Genomic DNA, 21,916 nt, shown 5'->3' on the forward strand with positions numbered 1-21,916 from the left:
CTTAAAGAACCTTTATATTCATATTACATTTCCCTTAAACTGTGATGTTTAATTTAAATGAAGGGTATTTTCAGTGTAGTTTAATAAGATGGATAATGCAGACCAGCGTGCTTGCAGACAGGACGACGAACAAGAGAACACAAACACATATATAATTACAATTTCCAGACACATTGCACAGTCCTCCCTCTCTTAAAAATAACAATCAGGTGGTTGCGCGGCCTGTAAATTGATTAAACGCAATCACTGGTGTTGCATGCAGTATATCATTTATGTATGAATCACATCATTGCTGCTGGCACAGAGGGGAAGCCTACACGCCCATATCTGTCAATCACACCAGTGGGGTTTCTCCAGAGCCTGTTTATTTATTGAACAGGGCTGGGAATTCCCTTCAGGGATGGCTCACCTGCTTGTTTAGAGGCGATGGCGTGCCGAGAGGCCAGCAGGGACCGGGGGGGATGGGAGCCGAGGGATCCCTGGAAAACACAAATGAACAGTGCTGTTAGCTTTCTACTTGAACTGTGCACTGAAGGGCTTGAGCAGCTTGTCAGCAAAGCAAATGAGCTGAAAATGCAAGCATATTAGTGTTTGCTAAGTAACACAGGACCCTGTGGTTGGGATTGACGTATACAGTGTATTGCACATTGTTTAAGAATTGCAGTTCGTTTTCATAAATAGCTTAATTTACAGCACAGCACAGGCCAGTACAAAGCTGTCAGTGTAGACCTGCATTTGGAAATTAGAATGGCAAACCTATAGCAATTAAAAAAAAAAAAAAAAAAAAAAAGAATTGCTGGATTTTTAAACAAGTGCATCCAGATTAGATTTTGGTTAATTTCTTTGTTAATAGCCGTCGAAAACTGAAAACACATTCTCTCTGCTTCTCAGTTTGTAGTTGTTTGCAGTTGTAGCTTCCTCAAGCAGAACATGAAGGGACTGTATTGCCCATTCTTCCTTTAAACCATGCATACATGTATACAGTGCGCTGTTTATAGGTTTATTAGTGACAAACACTGTTTCATTGAATTGATCCATCCATCCATCCATCCATCCCCCCCAATATGCCAATACAAAAGTCAATATTATCATTGTGGGAACCTCATACACACAGACATATGCAATGTCCAGGATTCTTTACACATGAGAATAGTATCTATAAAGTATGTTACAATGCAGAATGTGGTGGTGTTTATTAGCCTTCAAAAACAGGCCTTTGTATACTAACTGGGAGTCTATTGTTTAATAATAAGTCTCAATAATTCCTCCCTGTGGTTTTCTCCACCTCGCACCCTGGACAGAGTAATGAGCTCTGCATTGGTTGGGTAATACAAAGATCCATCTCCCAGCTCCAGTGCACTTTCAGCACATCAGGCAGCGATTTTGTTTCTGAATATGGAGAACAGGGTTCCTATGTTAAGGACACTGACGGACCTACCTTCCCAGCAGCCTGGACAGGATGGACGATGGTACAAACTATTCATACTTGAGCTAAAATTCGACTCTGTATCTAAATTGTGTGTACATTCTAATAAAGTCTGATTTGCTTGGCTAGGTCAACCATGAAATGTTAAAGTGAGCTGCAGTTGATAGGCATGATCACAGTCAGCTGTTATTAATTGCCTGGCAGATGTTGTTATCAGAGATTGAATGGGGCTGTTTGAACCACAGGCTCTGTGAGTAAATATATTAATGCAGTCAAGGTGCAGTAATCGCTGGGGATGTCAGAAAACCCATCTGCCTGGGTTTCAGTGGCTCACCCTTCAGAGGCTCTGTGCTGGCTGACAACAGACTATGCCTGCAGGTACTTTAATCACTGATCGTTGTATTAAAGGAGTGGCAACCGAGGCTTTCAAATTCATTTTCTTAGCTTCTCATTAGTCTCATCAAACGTATGACTGGTCCCATGCTGACTGTGATGCGACTCTTTTAGTTATTCCTTTACTTTGGGATTTTAAGATTTTTCATGTACAGCACTTTAATGATATGCTCCATTGCATAGCATTTTACTTTGGGATTTTAAGATTTTTCATGTACAGCACTTTAATGATATGCTCCATTGCATAGCATTTTGATCCATTCCTAGAATGGGTAAAACCTCTGTGCAGGCTGTGTACTGTTGCTTCCTGACACCTACGGTAATCATTTCCTGTGCTGTAGATCACATGGCCAGATTGCAGTTAGATTTTTGGAGCGGAACCCACATGCATCACTGAGAGTGACTAGGTATCTATATACCTGTTCAAAAACAAGCAAAGAACCAAAACGCCTTCCACAAAACAAAAAGGGGGCCTGCAATAATGTTGATGGGGACTTTTCAGCTGGACTGATACTGCACATCATCCTTACAAACCAACACAGGACATTTGTTCTAAAATGCATATTGCAAATAGAGCATATTGAAAGGGTCTGGCCATAGTATATTTGGCCTTGAGCCGTTAGCATGAAGACTTGATTGAATGATCACCATACATACTTGTAGTCAAGGTGCATGATCACCATACACACATGTAGTCCTGTGCAGTTGGCCTTTTATACATACTGTAGTTTTAAGACTCCTATTGGAACTTACTACAAAGATACATGAATGATCACGTTTTAATCAGCAAATACTGACAGCCCTCAAGTGATCACTACAGCTCTGCAATGGATGCAATCAATATTCGACCAGTTGGTGCTACTGAACTACTGTACGCAAGCAGTAGAGCATGAGGTACAATATTTCGATGGCATATAAACTGATTGTTTATAATCCTTTCTGAATTATACATCAGGGCCTTTCTGGAACTATACCCAAGTTCAAGCAGCCTGAACTCTGGTGAAGGCATGAACTGGGTATGAGAGTCGGCTGTGGGAATCAGCACACCGCTGGAAATGTTACCTGTTGTTTTAGCTTCATACATCTGGATACATTCCCCTGGATAAGGGTGTCTGCTAAGAAATAAATAATAACAATAATAACAATAATAATAATAATAATAATAATGGGGACCAGCACAACCAGGAGAGATGGATATTCCATGAATTTGACTGTAGGCACTAAAGAACTAAGACTCCCATTTCAGTATTTAATTCTGTAATTCACTTACAACACACAGTTTATGCCTTAAAATTATGCATTTTATATCATCCAAAAGGTGTATGCGTTTTGTTTGGGGTGGGTGGGCATTGTGGATGATTCAATACTGCAATCAGACTCAATATCTAATTTATCACCCGTTCCAATTATATAGGATACTAAAATGAACAGCCATTAAAGTATGAAACTGAAACGCATTTGTTCTAAATTACATTACCACACTGATTAAATATCTCATCAACTGGTAATATCTGTTTGCTACAACAGCGTAATTGAAATCTTTACCTCTCCACACCCTCTTAAAAGCGGCAACAGCAATAACAAGCACAGAAACCTAGTGCAAGTAAAATGACAATGGTGTCCAATATAATCCTCATGGCAGGGTACTCCTGAATGGATGCTCTGAGATCAACGCAGATTATTTACACACTGCCCTTGAACAATCACTGCCAGTTTCATGACACCACATACTTCCACACAATCTGTTCTTATTTACCAGGCTTACGAATGTCCTTTTCAAGACACAGGGGCGGGAGTGAGATGGTTTTAGCAATGGCCACTAGGGATGTGCAACATATAGGGAATTACATGTTATAGGAGTTTTTTCAGAAGCATGTCGAATAATTGAAAAAGGGTATTTTTTCTTGGAATACTTGCAGTACTAAGCATAGTTAAAAATTAAACAGAAACAATCATAGAGAAGATAAAGAAAACAAATGGTTAGGATATAAAAAAAAATGTAAGAAATTGAACATTGAAATTATAGAGCTATTAGACATTCAGATATACAGTAGACATATCATTTCTATTATCTATAAGGACGTGATATGCTCGTTGACATAATTAAAAACAAGGCAGGGGCATCATTATACAGGGTTGCTGTAAAAAAGGTTCTTTATATTGGCTGCTACATGTGTTTAGTACAGGGAGGTTTGTGGTCTGTGTGAATGTTTAGAAGCATGAGGCACCACAGTGATAAGAGCTGTCATGTTGGATATGAAGTGGAAAGAGATCAAGTGTAGCTGGGGGCCACTTCACTACAGCTGACAGCAGCGTTCCACAGACACATAAATGAACATAAATACAGAACCACAAACCATTTGTCCTGATAAGGGAAAAAGAAGAAACATGTACGTTTTGTAAGTGAAAGAGACAGCAGCTGCTGCAGGGATCAATGTTTACAGGTTGTGCCGCAGTTTGTTCTCTTAGACTTCTCATTCAATTCATTATCACTTATCTACATGCATGTGTATTTCTAATTTATATATATATACAGGAGCTCCATTCATAAACCTATAACACATTTATGTTTCAAAATCTGTTTTCATAAGATCATACTTGGGTGTATTCAGAACTACATTTAATCCATCAGAACACAAAATCAATTTAAAAAAACAGATTTAAAGAAACTACTTTAAATAACTCATGAGTTTTTGTGAGTGCATTTGAAGTGCAAGCCTCCTCACCCTATGTTATCCAACTGTGATGAATTGGCATCTCAGCCCATTGAATTGAATGGAAAGGGGAGGGCTGGACACTAACTGTAAACCATACGGTTCAAAGACGAACACCTTACAATCCAACTGAAGAGCAAGCTCTGTAGTGGAGAGATAAGAACATGTCTTATGCTGACGTCAGTATTATTGACTTATCAGCCGCTAAGAGCAGTTTTAGTCAATAATAAACATTATTAATAATTGTGTTATTTTACGATTCCTGGAAATACTATAGAAAAACACCAAATAAATACATTTAAAAATGAAACCAGCTGTTCAAATAGCTGAACGAGAGACTAGGTGGCTATAAACCTTCATTAAGAACAATGCCTTTAAAACAATGCACACATCAGGTCTACAAAGAGGTTTCTGCAATACAATACAATAATCCTTACATAGGACTTCATAGCAAATACAGCACATCTCATGGTGCTTGACAAGGTATTGAAATTACCAGTGGTAAACTGCATATGAAGCGTAAGTAAATAGCTGTAAATGACTGGTGTAAATGATTATTTATCAAACCTTATTTGCAAGCATTCTGCTAGACTGTGAAGCAGAAGGTCATGGGGGAGGGTCACAGTTGTGCTTGAACAGTTTGCATTCAACAGAGGAGGCGAATTTAGCATAAAACCAGCAACAGGGGAAGCAATCATAACAGAATAGAATGGTTAAGGCTCAGGAAAATGGTAGCAATTGTTGCTTCTTGTGTCCAGCCCCTACCGATACTGTTCTTTCTGTGGAGGCCACCAGGTAGCAACTCCTGATGATGACAACCTACTGCAGGAGTCAGGCGTCATTTCCAATGGCTGGTCTCACTACAAAGCTGGCCGCAGTGACGGTTATTGAGGACTGGCATATACAGTATATATATATATATATAGTAATTTGCCCAAATTATTTTTATATAGCACTTCACTTAATTCCCCTGAAGCAGGTTATATCTTTGTGAAACTGGCTTTATTAATGATAGAGCTTGCTTTGTGAAATTACAACACAGATAATTATTATAATTACGAGTGAAGCCATCAGCGAAAACATGTTATCTCCAGATCGCTGGTCTTGTAAGTAAGTGGTTTAAATGTGAGGTCTGTAAAACTGAAGGGTTATGTGTCAAAGTGTGACAGCAATAACCTATTAATTTATATTCCCTTTACAATAACAGAATGTGTGAAACTGCATGTTTATTTTACTTTGAAAAAAATTGCACTGATAGCTTGAACTGCTAGCAGTGTACAGTAGTATATGTATCATTGCACTTGCCATTAATAGCATTTTCTATTTTGTAACAATGTGGAGTACCACTTTACATTAGGTGTCTGTAATTACGCTGTAATAACACTGTAATTACATGTGTGGTTACATAGGCATTACATTGTTAATAATCCAAAAGAGGCTAGCAATTGCTATTATTTTCCATTTTGTAATGGCATTGTAACACATCCATATATGTTATTACTACTCTATTAGAGGTTACTGTTAGCAGTCACTGGGTTATTTTTCAAGTACTAGGAAGGATCTACTGCTTCCAACACCCAGGGAATGAGTGAATGGGATGAAAGGTTGAAGCGAGTGGGTGAATGGAGACTTGAGCATGAGCTAGTCCTCGAGTACATGCCCCTGGCAATGCTGGAAAAGGAAAGCATCTCCAGCAATCAGGAGCGACGCTTTGGAACACAGCTGCAGGGTTCACTGCCATTTCTCCATTCATAACGAGATAACAAGATCATGTCAATCTTCAATTAATATTAAACACAGCTGTGTTTCTTTATTTTTTATTTCTTCTTGTCTCGCTGCAGTACATAAGAACATAAGAACATAAGAACATAAGAACATAAGAAAGTTTACAAACGAGAGGCCATTCAGCCCATATTGCTCGTTTGGTTGTTAGTAGCTTATTGATCCCAGAATACTGTAGCTTTCAATAAATTGTAATACTAATGAAATTGGGCTGAATTCTCAAAGCACATTTTTGCCCCAATTACAATTCTCAAAAAGTAACAAATTAAGGCTCTTACAAGGTCCTACATTCAATTGCTAAACTGTTTATGTGTTTATTCAAAATCTAATGTTTTTCTTTCTAAAATACTGTTTGATTTTCATGTCCTAGAACAGGTAACAATAGTCTAGAACAGTTTCATGGACACCAAACAGTGATGGCTCTATAAAATAGAGCTTTGAGTAGCAGCCCATTATCAAGGTTTTATTAAGAATGTTACTTTTCTTTTCCTTATCACAGAAAAATAATGAATTAATTCAGCACTGATTTAACATTTAATACATATTTATATTATTTGTGCCAACCAAGTTAATATTTGTATTTTATTTTTAGAAAGCATTAAGAATCTTTAAACATTCAAATTGAACCGAACTCATTTGAAATATATTTGTTTATCTTTTGACTTATCTTTTTATTGACAGACTCTCAATAAACGAGGTGGTTGGGTTCAGTTAAATTGTCTAGTGTGGGTTTGGTGGCTGACTCATCACAGAATCCACGGTATTCAGCTGAACTGTGTACAGTGTTTAATTCATTCATTCAAAGAGGAAAAGGCTGGGATTTTTTTTCTGTTGACACACTGCATCCCGGAAGGCAATTCATATTGAAATCAATGTTGCCAAGGCATTTCTTGAAGAACTCCACAGCATGTTAACTATACAGGGCTTTATCAGAGCCAGTCACGCAGAATATTACAAACAGACCAATGGAGATCCTGATAACACACAATACAAAACATGCGAAGGTTAGAAAAAAAAAACATTTGTTTAGGTTTTCGGCAAGTTAGTGTTTCCTCGTTATTTTCTTGTGCATTTGATACCAAATGCTGACCAAATACATTTGTCACTGACAGAGTGTTTTGTACATAGGGGTACTGTAAATAACACTCTCAACAAGGAAAGAAAAAATAAGGCAAGCAAAAATGCAGAATACAGTATGCTAGTGTCTTCAGCAGTGTACACAACATATATATATATATATATATATATATATATATATATATATATATAGTGCACCACAATGCTCTATTTTAAAGCTGCAATTAAAAAAAAACAAAAACAACAAAAAAAATTAAACAAATGTGACCATGCCACTGGAGGAGTTACAGAACCAAGTTAAACAGTGTATTTTACTGCACTTGATATACTGACTAGGTCCAGTATAAGACAATTACACATCAGCAAAACTGTGTGCTACATCAGACAGGAGAAAGAGGGCAGTGGCTGCTGCTGCTGCATAAAACATAATATTTAATGCAAAAACAAACATATTAATCAGTGCAGAAGTGCTGAAAGAAATCCAGTGACTATGAATGCAAGTATAGACTGCTCTGACCTCTCATGGGGTCATCATCTTGAACTGTACAGCTCCCTTTACGATATTCTGTACGACCCTGGGCTCTACTTAAATGATCCTGACAGCAACAGATCAAAATACTAGCACCCATCCAATATTGCTGCCTTTGACTGTTTTTTTTGGTATTATTCTTTTGTCTACTAAGGTCAAACAATGGAGCAGGATGTGGAGAGCCCAATCACCATCCGACAGCCCAAGCTGCCCAGACAAGCCAGGGAGGACTTTTGCAACCAGGGTGCCGACAAGGAGAGAGCCAAGAGGAAGATCCAGAGGTATGTGCGCAAGGACGGGAAGTGCAACGTCCACAATGGGAATGTGAGGGAGACCTACCGGTACTTCACAGACATCTTCACCACCTTGGTGGACCTAAAGTGGAGATTCAACTTGTTCATTTTCGTCTTGGTCTACACGGTGACGTGGCTTTTCTTTGGCATGATCTGGTGGCTCATAGCCTACGTCCGAGGAGATCTGGAACACATCGGGGACAACCAGTGGACCCCTTGCGTCAATAACTTGAACGGCTTTGTCTCTGCCTTTCTATTCTCAATAGAAACGGAGACCACTATCGGCTACGGCTACAGGGTCATCACGGACAAATGCCCTGAGGGAATCGTTCTCCTGCTGGTTCAGTCAGTCCTGGGGTCCATAGTCAACGCCTTTATGGTGGGTTGCATGTTTGTTAAGATCTCCCAGCCCAAGAAGAGGGCTGAGACGCTAGTGTTCTCCACCCACGCCGTCATCTCCATACGGGATGGCAAGCTGTGTCTAATGTTCAGGGTGGGGGACCTGAGGAACTCTCATATCGTGGAGGCTTCCATAAAAGCCAAGCTGATCAAGTCCAAGCAGACCAAGGAAGGAGAGTTCATCCCCTTGAACCAGACGGACCTCAACGTGGGCTACGACACGGGCGACGACCGCCTCTTCCTGGTCTCACCGCTCATCATCTGCCATGAGATCAACGAACACAGTCCTTTCTGGGACATTTCCAAATCCCATCTGGCCAAGGAAGAGCTGGAGATTGTGGTCATACTGGAGGGAATGGTAGAGGCAACAGGTGAGGAGGGATCTAAGGATTCTTGCTTTAGTTTGCTTAGAATTGATGTGTTCTTGTCTGTGGGGATTTTGTCACCTACTGGCATTATCCTTCTCTGACCCACTGGAGAAAGAATGAGAACGCATGAGGAAAGGGACATTTTTTGAAAAGACAGGAGAGGTAGCTGTGAAAGAGAGACATGTTGATCTTCTACACAACCATTTGTAAGCTAGTTTGTATTATGTTTGTACTCCAGGGAAACACTGACATTGTTAATGTTACAAATCAAACAAGACACAGTTACATAAAGGATCCCTTTAATTAAAAACCTGGAGTTATTTATTTATAGCTTTGTGGTTGCAGACGTTGCTTTAAAATTGATGGATCACCTGGCCCTGGTGGATTACATTCAAACACAGGGAAACAGCGTGTGGTTATTTGATTTTTTTTTTAGGCGACAAGTGAAACAGCACTAAACATTTGCAAAGTTTACGATTGCACTCCAGTCGAAGACACCTGCAAACTGCCTGGTATTGTTGGGCAGAGTGCAGAGGATCACAGAGGTGAAACTGCCTGGCATTGTTGGGCAGAGTGCAGAGGATCATAGAGGTGAAACTGCCTGGTATTGTTGGGCAGCGTGCAGAGGATAACAGAGGTGAAACTGCCTGGTATTGTTGGGCAGCATGCATAGGATCACAGAGGTGAAACTGCCTGGCATTGCTGGGCAGCATGCAGAGGATCACAGAGGTGAAACTGCCTGGTATTGTTGGGCAGGGTGCATAGGATCACGTTTCATCACCATTAACAGATCTAAAAAGGCAGGTGCAGCTCAGACTGTACGGTACAGTGGAGTATGTTTAAGAGCAAACATAAAGAATTCAATTCATCATTAAAATATAAGAGGATAAGCTAGTGTGTGTGAGAGGGTAGATCAGGGAGGTTTTATCTGGCTCTCCAAAGGCTGTGGCTACCACTTGGGTTGATAGGATTTTACGTTTTCTGTTTTCATTTGTTCGATTAAAGGCTGTCCACATAAAGTGACTGCTTTGTATGGCTCATGTACAACCCTCTGTATAAAATCACTTAACCGCGCTGTAACTGGAGTTTGGTCTTATCACATCCTTGTACAATAAATGCGATTCCTGGTCATGATAAACGATAGATAGAAAATATACTACAAAATGTAAGTGAATGGCATAGAGAGCAGCTGTATTGAAGCACTAGCCACAGTAGTTTTGCTACAGTTGCACAGCCTACAATAATATTTACCTTGTGTATTATCAGTCAGCATAGCATAAGCTTTAAATCAATTTAAAGGCTTATAAAATGGCGTGGACTCAGTAGTAAAAATAAGTGTTTAATTCTTAAAATGAATATTTTAAATATACAGTTATAAAGTGTTCCCCTTTTAAGAGGAATGAGAAGACTGTACTATATGTGTTCCTCCTTATAAAGAGAATGAAAGAGCTTTATGGCATTATGATTCAGACAGGAGCCACGGCCATGCTGCCATGTAACCGGCTACTGTATTTTTATGTGCAGATTTTTTTTATTTTTTTTAATAACATGCAAATTATTTACTGAAGCTAAATGCAGCCTTTTTATTAGTTCACAGATATTATTTTACTAAAAAAAATAATTTAACAGCTACCATCTACAGCATGCAGCTTTTGGCATTCCTTTTACTGCATTTTGTATGACTCACTTAGCCTGCAGTATGTGCCCACAAAGAATGACCACTTTTTTGAGCCATATGAGCTGAGAGATACCATGTTTATTGGAAAAGATAATCAAACTGGTGACAGATCCAAGAGGAAACGAGACAAGCAATCCTAGTTTGTTTAACAGGGTGTACAGTGAACAAAGGGAGTCAGGCTGGGTCTGGAGTGATGAAACTAATTATATTTGTGTGCCCAGATTTGTTTGAATGGCATGCTTTTTATTGTGCAGCTCACACATAAACCACTCCAATAATTAAATTCTGAAATGTTCACAGCTTTTAGCTTCTTGTCTAAAACACTGTCACTGGAGTGAGTAGTCATTAGAAGACTATTGTATGTAAGTGTCCCTGTGCAGCTACACTGGGTGCATCACTGTCATAAAATGAGCTGAACCCCTGGAACCAATAAATTAATTCATCTTTATGTTTGCAAATTGAAGCCACAGTCCTCCTGGGGGAGCCATTCACAAGATTAAAGGTGGTTAATTTACAGGCCCATTTGTAAAAACGTCTGTCTAAACAGCGTACATTAGATTCTATTAATACTCTATGTTGCCTCCAATATGAGCTATTAGCTTTTCATTTTAATTAAATTCAGAGTGGGTTGTTGACAGGATTAAAGAGATATACATGTAGTATTTTTGAAGTAATCCATTTTCAGCATGACTATGAAGCCACTTGACCACTTTGTGCTCCTGCAGTGTGCAAAATCAATGAATCCTTGCTGGTGAAGACAATACGAGACACGCCACACGAAACCAACATATGAACCAGTCCCCATCTTCAGTTGAAAGGACAATAAGATTTTAGACTACCTCCAGACTGCTTGAGGGCACTGCATTGGTGTATTCCCACAGGGGGCTGCACATACTGTCCCAGTACCTTGATGTCATCTCTATCCTGCAATCAGTCGCATTGCCTGCAACAAGAGTACCACTGTACAATTGTATCCATTTAATCCACTCCGGCTCTCCTGTCTTTTGCAATGTTGTGTTCAGAATTTGAACTGTTCATGACATTCCTTCCTCTGTTTGTGTGCCTACGCTTGTGTTCATGGTGGCTGTTGCCTTGCTACTGTACCAGCGGGTCCCTTGATCAGAAAATCAGCCTGTTTAAAGGATTTAAGGGGATTAAAAAGCACAGCCCTGATGGCTTCTATTTATCAAGCGCTCTGTAAGTAGAAGCTGATTCCCAGGCACACGCAGAATTTGCAGAAATGTTGCAGTGATATGCAGTGGAGTGATGGTCAAGCCTAGGCTGCAGCTCAGTAGATATCCCTTCCCAACACCTCCACATAGCACAGGCCTCAAACAGAGGGAAGGGGATTTTTCCTTTGGAAAAATGAAACATCCTTACTGTGCAAACAGTGTACTGCCCGGTACTGTGCGCTGTCCTGCAGTGTGTACATATGCGGTATTTCAGAACTTGATTTTAAGATCAAAGGGATTACATTAGAGTTATGTCAAAGCTGTCCTGATAGCGGTTTCAAAGATACACCAGATAACAAAGACACAAAAAAATGATGTAAAAACATTAGAAGGAAACAATCAACGGAGGAGTCTTTAATTAAAACGATACAACTAGATGTGTTTTTATAGTAAAAACTAGAGATAAATGAAACCAACCTTACTGGCTTTTAACATGCTTAAATAAACACACAAATACAGCTGTCAAGGTTTCAAATAGAGTTTTATCAGCTTTATTTTACATGTTTTTTATATTTAGAAAATGCACACCTATTATACTTCCTTCTAAAGCTTTTCCACTTATTAGCAGCTTGTGATGTTCCCATAGCAACAGTAATGACTACTTCTGAACCGAAGAAAAAAACCATGAAGGCTCAAAACAGAACAGGTTTCTGACATCCCTCTACGGTTATGCAACTGCAAAAACCTGTTATCTAACAGATAGTGTGCAGGCCTGCATGCATCACATGGGTGTGAAAACAAATACAGTAGCTGTACATTGTGTAGCACATGTGCCCTTAATGTGGTTGTGCAGTAATTTCATAAATATTACCTGTTGTGCACTTTAGTTGATTAAACATTTAGACACCTGGATTATTTTAAGAACTAGATGTCCCAAGATATATACAATTAATTATAGAAAAAAAACGAATTGCCACTTTCGTTTTCCAAAGGCCATTTGGTTAATCATACAGAACTGGTCCTGGTGCAGAGATAAATACTATATCCATGCACTAGGGGGCGCCTTTATTAACTAAAAAGATGAAATAGTGTCATGTCTGAAAAGGTTACAGTATGATTTAGGATTCATGTCTAACACTGATTTAGTTTTTTTTTTAACTGTATAGGTTTTATATTCCTAAACATGCATAATGCCACCCCTACTCCTGCGTCAGAGCAGCCCCTAAAGAGTCAGACGGACGGTTTTGAAATCAGGCTGTGTTACTGGTTTGGTTCAGCTCTTGACAGCTCAGTGGATGGTGTGTGTTGTGTATGCTGCTGTTTTAAGCACCAGTATTCTGATCAAGCTGTAGAACCCTGACTGGAGGGCATTGACGACTGGGGGCTGCCTGCCAAGAGAGGTTCAGATTATAGGAAATAAGTGGAAAGAGCCGGGCTCCTCTGCATTCGTGGTTCTAGGGCTCTTAACCTCATCTCACTGACAGGGGACAGAATCTGCAACAGCAGGGCATCACACAACACTGCCCCTTACACCTTGCAGGCAATCAGTATTACCCTTTTGAAAAATGCAAAGAGATTCAAACTGTTCACGGACCACTAGGTTAGGCTTCTTCATTCATTGTGTTGAATTATACAGCAGTAAATAGAGGGGTTTGACATGCGTTAGGAAACCTACCATAACACTGTAAACAGGCTGTAAATCCACAGGAATCTGATACCTCAGTATTGCAACAATAGAGCTCACTCAGAATGATTGCAAACAACATACAACAGCAAGGAAAAAAGCATATAACATGCTTCCGTCATTAAAAACTCCCCCCCCCCCCCCCCCAGAAATATATAGATCAAGGCTATACGCTGAATCAGAGAGCCCCCTGCTGTTGAGAATCCTTAAAAGGCAGTTTTAACAGCTAGACATCTTTCTGCACTGAATACACACCAGGAGCTGTCCTGCATGGACTGTGCAGGGGTGTTTCCAACACGACTTGTTGCTGACTAACATTTACAACAGCAATTCCACAGCAGTTGCAAATCTAAAGACTTAGATCAACTGGGCATTAGGTTTGATTTAAATATTGTGTTCCGTGGGTTTGTCCTGCATGAGTTTCAGTGTTTTAATGCATATTCTGTGTCAGTCAGAGGCTGCAGGAGACTGATTAAGCTTTCTGTTTGCACTGCTGTCAAAGACACGCTGCCCAGGTTAATGGTATACCTCTGGTACTAATGGAAGCTGTTGTATTTGGGTATCTTGTCTTCAGAAAGTGTACACCCAAGTTTGATAGAACTTTGAGAAAATATATATTCTTTGCTTAGTTAATCAAGGTAATCCTAATCATTTGACAATACGTTATTCAGCAGACTGATACCTGATTGGCTAATAAATGCTTATTTGTTACATTTATGCTAGTTTTGTTACATTTACAGATTTATTTTTTCCCCCATTTAAATACAATCTCACAGATTTATTTTTCCCCACTTAAATACAATCGCACAGATTTAATTTTCCTGTTTTGTATACCCTGTTGCAAATTGCAACAGGGTATAAATCTGGCCCCACACATTTAGAAAACTGGAGGCAAGGCAAGGCGAGTGTTTTGGAGTCCTTATTCCTTGCCACTGGACCTCTCTGGCTCCCTGGCGACTCAGCAGCCCTGAGCTTCTTGCTCTGTCCCTTAGACCCAGCCAGATGAGGAGAGGGAGGAGGGGCAGTGTTATTAGCACATTGAAATTCAGACAGCGAAAAGCTGCTGTGTTCCTGTGCCACTGTGCCACAAGAGAATGGGAAGACAGAAAGAGATATGCAGAAACCTGGCTACAGAACAAAACTAACAGCCTGAACTAACTTGTCACCTTCTCGTACCGGCCATTAGACTCCCCCTGGACGCTTTTCTAATAGCTGTAACCTCTTGAATAAGCCACCAGCTGTAGTTAGCAGCTAGTAACGTTAGTGCCTTTAGTGAGTAATCGTTAATTCTGCTTTCCCTGTTCTGAATGTCTCCCCCTTTCTCATGTGTTGCTGATAGATGAGAGTTTCAGTCTGCTATCCATGGTGCTGAACCTGTGTCTATTTGTGAGGTGTGGAGAGAGCTGTATATCCCTGGGTTGTATAGCTGCATTACTTATAAACATCAGAGGGATTTAGATTTTTTTCAAGGGGTTTGTAAATAATACGGATGTTGTGACAAAAACCACTTTACCTTTAAGGTGGTTCCAGTTACTATGGGTTCTTATAGGCTTTGTACCACCCTAGTGGCCATAAACTGATATTGCTCCCTTCTCCATTCAATTTCAATATTTCCCTTGAAGAGAAAGTCAAATTTGATTTACCTGTGCACCCATAGCTTTTAATCAGATGTTTCAATTTCTTTTGACAACTAATTCACTTCATGGAAATGCCATTTTAAAGGTTTGTTTTATTCTTTAAAAAAAAACTATAAGCACTGGCTCACCTGCTGCAATGCAGTTTATCCTTTAAAAAGAGCTGCATCATCCTCAGGAGTGTATGCAGCACGCAAGAACATTTCAATGGTCAAGAGTTAGAGTTGTTTCAATTCAATTCAATACTTTCCGTGTGTGAGATTTGGATTTGGTCTGTGAAACTGAAAATATACAGTACCATAAATATGCTAAGAATATATTAATGGTATACTTAGTTTTGATGGGTATTCCCCTCTGCAGGACCTGAGCACCTGTATTGCTAGTTTGCTGTGGAAGAAACCTAAGTGCCTTTCTACTGATCATACTAGTTAATAATACATAGAAATCCTTCCATCGCTCCGTTTGGTTCTCCATGTCAAGAGATGTAAAATTAAATTAAGCCAGGCGTGTGCAGTGCAGGACCTGCCAGCAAGAAGGGCAGTCTGTTGCTGAAAATGATGTATTTGGTAATTATTGTTTCCATGCATTCATTTGCAAAACTGCATAATTGTCACATTGCTTCTTCTGATTAGCGCTATTGTGTTGAGTTAATTTGAGCCGCGTATGGGAAGGAGTGAGCCGGGCTGGGAGTGTGCTGCAGCTGGCACAGACAGAAGGTCAGGGTATTGAGTGGAGGGGAGTGGGGTGGATGTGTCGGAGAGTGCTGGGTATGGAGTGGAGGGGAGTCGGGTGGCTGTGTTGGAGAGTGTGGTGAGGTCAGAGGGAAACAAGCATAATCAAAATGACAGGAGATCTTGTGATCCGTAAAGGTATGCCTTCAGTTCCCACTACAAGAAGATTAAAAAAGGGGTCCCTGTGGTCTTCAGATCAATATGTGGTCACATGTAATGGATTGTGAAAGAATGCAGTTGAAGGGTGGAGAAGACCTGTCACCCCCCCCCCACCCCCCCGCCACACACACACACACACACACACACATGCAAGCACGCACGCACGCACGTACACACACAAAATGTGCCTTTCAGAACCAGAGTGGCATATGCTCTAGTGTTGTAAAAAAAAACTGCTTACGGTTACATGTACAGTATTCTCTAAGGATAGCAGCACCATAATTAAAAAGAAGCATAGTATGTTTAAGGCTTTCTGATTGTATGTGACTCAGTGGCTATGATTGAAATCCAGGATCAAAGGGAATGTATACGACTTTTTTAACGGGTAATAAAACAACAGCTGCAGCTAGGAGTGGATCAATTATTGCTCGGAGCAATTCCTTGCTAGTTTTATACTCTTAATTGTTTTTTTATTTGTTGCAGAAAATGCCTTTGCCCTTGAAGATTTATGAAGAAAGTGACCACACTGCAAACGCTTCACCCCCTGTAATTTGTCTGGTCAATGTACTGTAGTAATGTCCATCCCTTACCACTTGTTGCTGACCACACACCTGTTTAACAGCTAACTGGTCAAGGCATTATATATGGCTCACATGGTCACACGGTTCGGTTCCTCTGTATAACACTGCCCCATTTTTTACTCACATCTTACAGGATTCATTCCATTTACTTGCAGCATCTGTACAACCTACACATGGCAGTGTTTACCTAAGACTATTATATTTTTCCTATTGTCGTATTTCAAATGTTCCTTTTGTATATTACTAGTCTTTTTTTTCCCCTTTAATCAATATTAAATACAAGGTATCAGCTTGTGACTCACACATCACCTTTTACCTTTTGACCCAATCCAGTTGTGCAGAACTACTGGGCTGTCTTCCTACTGTAGACAAATACATCCTGAGAACATGAAAGGGGTTTTATTACTTCAAAAGGAATCTCCACAGATGTGCATACATTGCCTCTGAGATTAGTAAACTATTTGAACACATTTGAGTTATTTAGCAGAAGTAGAAGTGCCTGATATCTCCTGGCACTTCCCTGTTTGACACGTGAGAATTATTACGAAGGGTAAGTATCAGGGGCCTGCTGAGGGCTGATAACGGAAACAATTGAGAATATAAACGCAGAGTTGAGGATCTCTGATCTCACAGTGTGCTGCCGTGGCAGTTTGTATAGACTTTTGCAAGGATTTCAGCATGTGGATTAATGCACTGGAGTCCTGGTGGAACCCACACAGCAAAGCAACGAGTGCCTAGTTTTCAGAGCTCGGCCAGATCGTATTTTAAGCAGGGTCAGCTGTTCATTAACATTTTACAGCTGCTTCCTTATCTGTTTTTTTTTTACTTCATTTACTATTTGTTTGCACATTGCTAACAGGAGGCTGTGTGGTCCTGTGGTTAAAGAAAAGGGCTTGTAACCAGGCGGTCCTCTGTTCAAATCCCGACTCACTCACTGTGTGACCCTGAGCAAGTCACTTAACCTCCTTGTGCTCCGTCTTTTGGGTGAGACGTTGTTGTAAGTGACTCTGCAGCTGATGCATAGTTCACACACCCTAGTCTCTGTAAGTCGCCTTGGATAAAGGTGTCTGCTAAATAAACAAATATTTATAAATAATAATATATGGAGTTGCAGATCCTGATATTGATGGGATATAGCCATATGAAATATATTTGTAGTAGATAGTTTGGATCAGATGGTAATGACATAATACTAAGATTGGCTATACTGTTTAATTATTCTTATTTAACTATATATTATTCAAATGTATGGAGTACTGTGTAAGATACAAGCTGATTTTCACCCTCTCAAGTCAAAAGGGCCAGTAATCCCCCTGCTGGGTACCCACTCTGACCTCTCATGGAGTGGATTGTATTGCACAGCACACTACAATATTCTATATACATATAATATATAGTAGACCCTGATAGATAAGATGACTTGTAGCAGATACAGTATCTCTTGTATCTGACCTCACATGGGGTGGATATCAGCTTGAGACCTGCAGAACCCTGTAAGATATTCTGTATTCCGCATGCGATTGTTTGTCACTGTGTTTGCATGTTAACGTAAAGTGGTTTTGCTTGTTTGTGGTGCAAGGTTTGCAGTTCAAGTTGATCTCAGCAGAATATAAGCTGACCCAAAGACGTGATGTCTTTCAGTGTTTAGGTCCTCTTAAAATTGAAAGCAACAGTAACAAAACATCAAATATCATCACTCGCTTCGGGCATTGTTCAGCAATTTCACCTTAAATCCCCCGTGATGTCAACATCCTAAGCGAGGAAGTCTCTAGGTAAACTGAGACGATGAACAGCAATATAGCAATGAGGTTTTTTTTTCAATGAGTTAATTGAGCAGTTCTTTCTGGTATTGCCCATAGTCCTTGAGTTTAGATGTATTGAGGCATACAGAGAACTGGAATTATACACAGAGTTCTATATACAGCGATCCATTTATAAAGCATTTACAATAAAAAATGTAGTGCTAATAACAGTTTGGACAATTAGTAACAAGTTTCAGCAGTTTATTATAATTACAACATGTTGATAATGCATTAAGTAACTATAACGACTCTTATATACGTCTGACAGTCCTTTATTACACTGTATTTCTGCATACTGTTTTAATAATTAATATCCATCGAATTCTGTTTATAACATATTTTATAGCACGTTTGATATATGCTTTATTGGCTGTTTATAACACATTTTGAAATGGTTTTGTATAGGGGATGATGGGAGACTCAAGCACTTGCATCAGAATGTTTGAGAAGCATAGTTTAGAGATATGAAAAGGCTACTGTGAGTGGCTACTACAGTATTATAAGGATAACCATGCACTGCACATTTCAGTCCCAGTTTATACACTGGAGACTCTCAATGTATTCATCTAACACCTCTTTTGAGCTGGTGTTGCTTGGATTGGGTTATTATTCACGGGTTGTTTTTTTCTTGCATTTTGTGATTTATTTGAACATTGCACTGCAATGCATAACACTTATTCCTGACAAGTGCTTGGTCTCATTTTACACCCTCAAGGTTATAACTGCCCCTCTTATAGCACAGTATTTATATGCAAGAGGACTCCGATTAAACAAAGACACTACCATGAACCCAAGATGCAGAATGGAGATCAGAAGTACACTCAATGAATCCACTCAGGAGTGAAATGCAGTCCTGTAATTATAATGCAGTTTGACAGCACTATAATTGTAGCCCACTTTTAGACTTGAATATGAATTCACAGGACATAAATGAAACATTTTTAAAAGCATGGCTCTAGATCTGTTTTCATGAAGAAAGCTCAAAGGTTTTGTTTTTTTTAACTGTGACACTGTTCTTGTAACAAGAACCTTTTTATCTTTCGATCTAGCCTTTTTTATTAGGACATTACAGCTTTACACTGATAATTTAGCAACACGCTGAGATAATAGGGACTTGAACCTCAACCATCTCAGTTTCCTTTCATACATTATATGCCTGTGGTTTTTTAACTGGTTCATTAAATCTAGACTGAAATATTGAACACACTGACAGGGGCATTAATCACATTTACGGTCTGGATTTTTTCTTTATTTATTTAAATTTGGTTTGGTTTAGCTGAAGATTATCTGGGCATGCAGTGAGGGGCATTCAATTTAGGCTGCTGTCTAAATATAAAATACAGCGTCCTGGAAAAAAAAGTGTTGGACCACCACGGTGCTTGGGAGTGGGACATTTTCTGCCTGTTTTACCCCACTCACACCCTAGTTTATCTACAGTAATATTCTTCAATATTGGTATCCCTGAATAGACAATCATCCAATCCATTGGTATCCCTGAATAGTCACTCATCGCATACTCGCAGGATTTTATTGATGATGCCATCTCACAATGTGACGTTTTATTGTTTGTAGGAATGACAAACGACTTGTGGGTAGTAGAACAGTTATTAGCAGTTAACCCTTCTCAGGGTCCTTATGCTGGATCCCTGAATTTTCTGTATAATCGTCTCCTCTTCAAAGAAAAAAGCCAAAAGATTTTCATAAGCAAGACGTCCCACAACTGTAGGTACTCCGTAAATGCTATCCATTTAACACCAGAACAGAACGACTGGGTGGCGAATGGGTTCTTTGTTCTACTAACTAGAAGGGGTATCTCCAATTTTAACTGACGAAACATGTACAACATTATGTGATGCCAGTCTTGTCAGTAAGGACTACAGAAACCTTTGGGCTTTATTCAATAGTCTTTCTTTGTTGTCATCGCTTGACCCGGGATCAAAATTAATGAGCCCTGTACATTTCGGTCCACTACCAATGCTGTTTTTATTAAATATATAAATGTATTTGTTTTTTTTCTTCCAAATTAGGGATGACATGCCAAGCCAGGAGCTCCTATGTGGCTAGTGAGATCCAGTGGGGCTATCGCTTCTCGCCCGTTCTCACGCTGGAAGACGGGTTCTACGAGGTGGACTACAACAGCTTCCACGAAACCTACGAGACGAACACACCGCCCTGCAGCGCTCGGGAGCTGGCAGAGATGACAACCCGAGCGGGGATGCCTGTCTCATGGTCATTCACCAGCAAACTGAACGAGCAAGCCGAGCTGGAGACGGAGGAGGAAGAGGAGAAGAGAAGTCACAGCAACCGGGACCAAACAGCGCAGAACGGAGACGTCGCAAACGTGGAAAACGAATCGAAAGTGTAATAAAACTGCAAGGCATGAAACGACACAGAAACGGAGAATCTCAGTTCCCTGAAAATGCCTTTTTTTTTTTTGTCTTGTTTTGTTTTTTTAAGGAAAGTCGCTCTCTTCAAATGTATCAGGTGTGGAAAGAGCGTTAAGTCTCTCCCGCGATAAGTGGTAAAGATACAAATCTCAGAATGACTTAATAATAGTAACAATAATAATAATAATAATAATAATAATAATAATAATAATAATAATAATAACTCCTGGGCACGCGCACGCATTTGTAGCAGGTTTGTTTTTAAAAAAACGTTTTTTTTTTTATTAAAAGATTTAAACTATATATATATATATATATATATATATATATATATATATATATATATATATATATATATATATATATATATATATATATATTGGGACATTTACCTTTGTAATTTTTGTATATATTTCAATACGTGTTCTTTGCAAATGACAGAGGGGGGTGATGCATCTGTGAGAGTGACTGGAGGCAGGTTGTTTGATCATGTTTGAGAAAAAAAACTGCATATGCCTTATGTAATAATATTTTAGCTTTCTTTACATTAGAGATCTAAAAAAAACACGCATGTACAAAACTACTTTAGCAAAATAGTGATATATATATATATATATATATATATATATATATATATATATATATATATATATATATATATAGGGTAGACAGCTGCAGTCTATGAAGTACTGGATGATGCAAAAACAATACATTGGACTCTTGTGGGATGTTTTTCCCCTGGTTTATTGTAAGGAACTTAAGCAGTGTGTCTGGTTTTGGCTGTGCATGTAGTCTTTGTGTTTACAGATTCATGCCGAGACATTTTCTATTTTCAGGTGTGTTTTTTTTTTCTTTTTCTAAAGGCTTTATTGGGAAAGAGGCAATGATACTAAGGGTGTGCTAAAACAAAAACAAAAAATAAAATATTGTTTGCTTTTGATTCTAATGGAGCTTGGTGCCACCTGGAGAATGTAATTGTAATTATCTTTCATTAGAAAATGGATCGATGATTTGAACTGATTGGTTAACACGAGGTCCCTAATCTCTGGTAAAGGACCTCAAATTTTACCTTTCAAACTATGTTTAATCTCGGTTTCCAAATCAATC

General features: G+C 39.3%; 1 protein-coding gene across 1 annotated transcript in view; it reads left to right on the forward strand.

Annotated features, from left to right (window-relative positions):
* Positions 1–21,031, forward strand: part of LOC117972667 (G protein-activated inward rectifier potassium channel 2-like) — a 43,948-nt gene extending 22,917 nt beyond the window's left edge. The window contains exons 2-3 of the mRNA XM_034922519.2: positions 8,076–8,984; positions 20,450–21,031. Of these exons, the coding sequence (XP_034778410.1) occupies positions 8,084–8,984; positions 20,450–20,787 (1,239 nt within the window). The 5' untranslated portion in view covers positions 8,076–8,083 and the 3' untranslated portion in view covers positions 20,788–21,031. The remainder of the gene's footprint in view (positions 1–8,075; positions 8,985–20,449) is intronic.
* The last annotated feature ends 885 nt before the right edge of the window (positions 21,032–21,916 follow it).

The sequence above is a fragment of the Acipenser ruthenus genome, chromosome 8, assembly GCF_902713425.1.
Source record: "Acipenser ruthenus chromosome 8, fAciRut3.2 maternal haplotype, whole genome shotgun sequence".
Taxonomy (NCBI): domain Eukaryota; kingdom Metazoa; phylum Chordata; class Actinopteri; order Acipenseriformes; family Acipenseridae; genus Acipenser; species Acipenser ruthenus.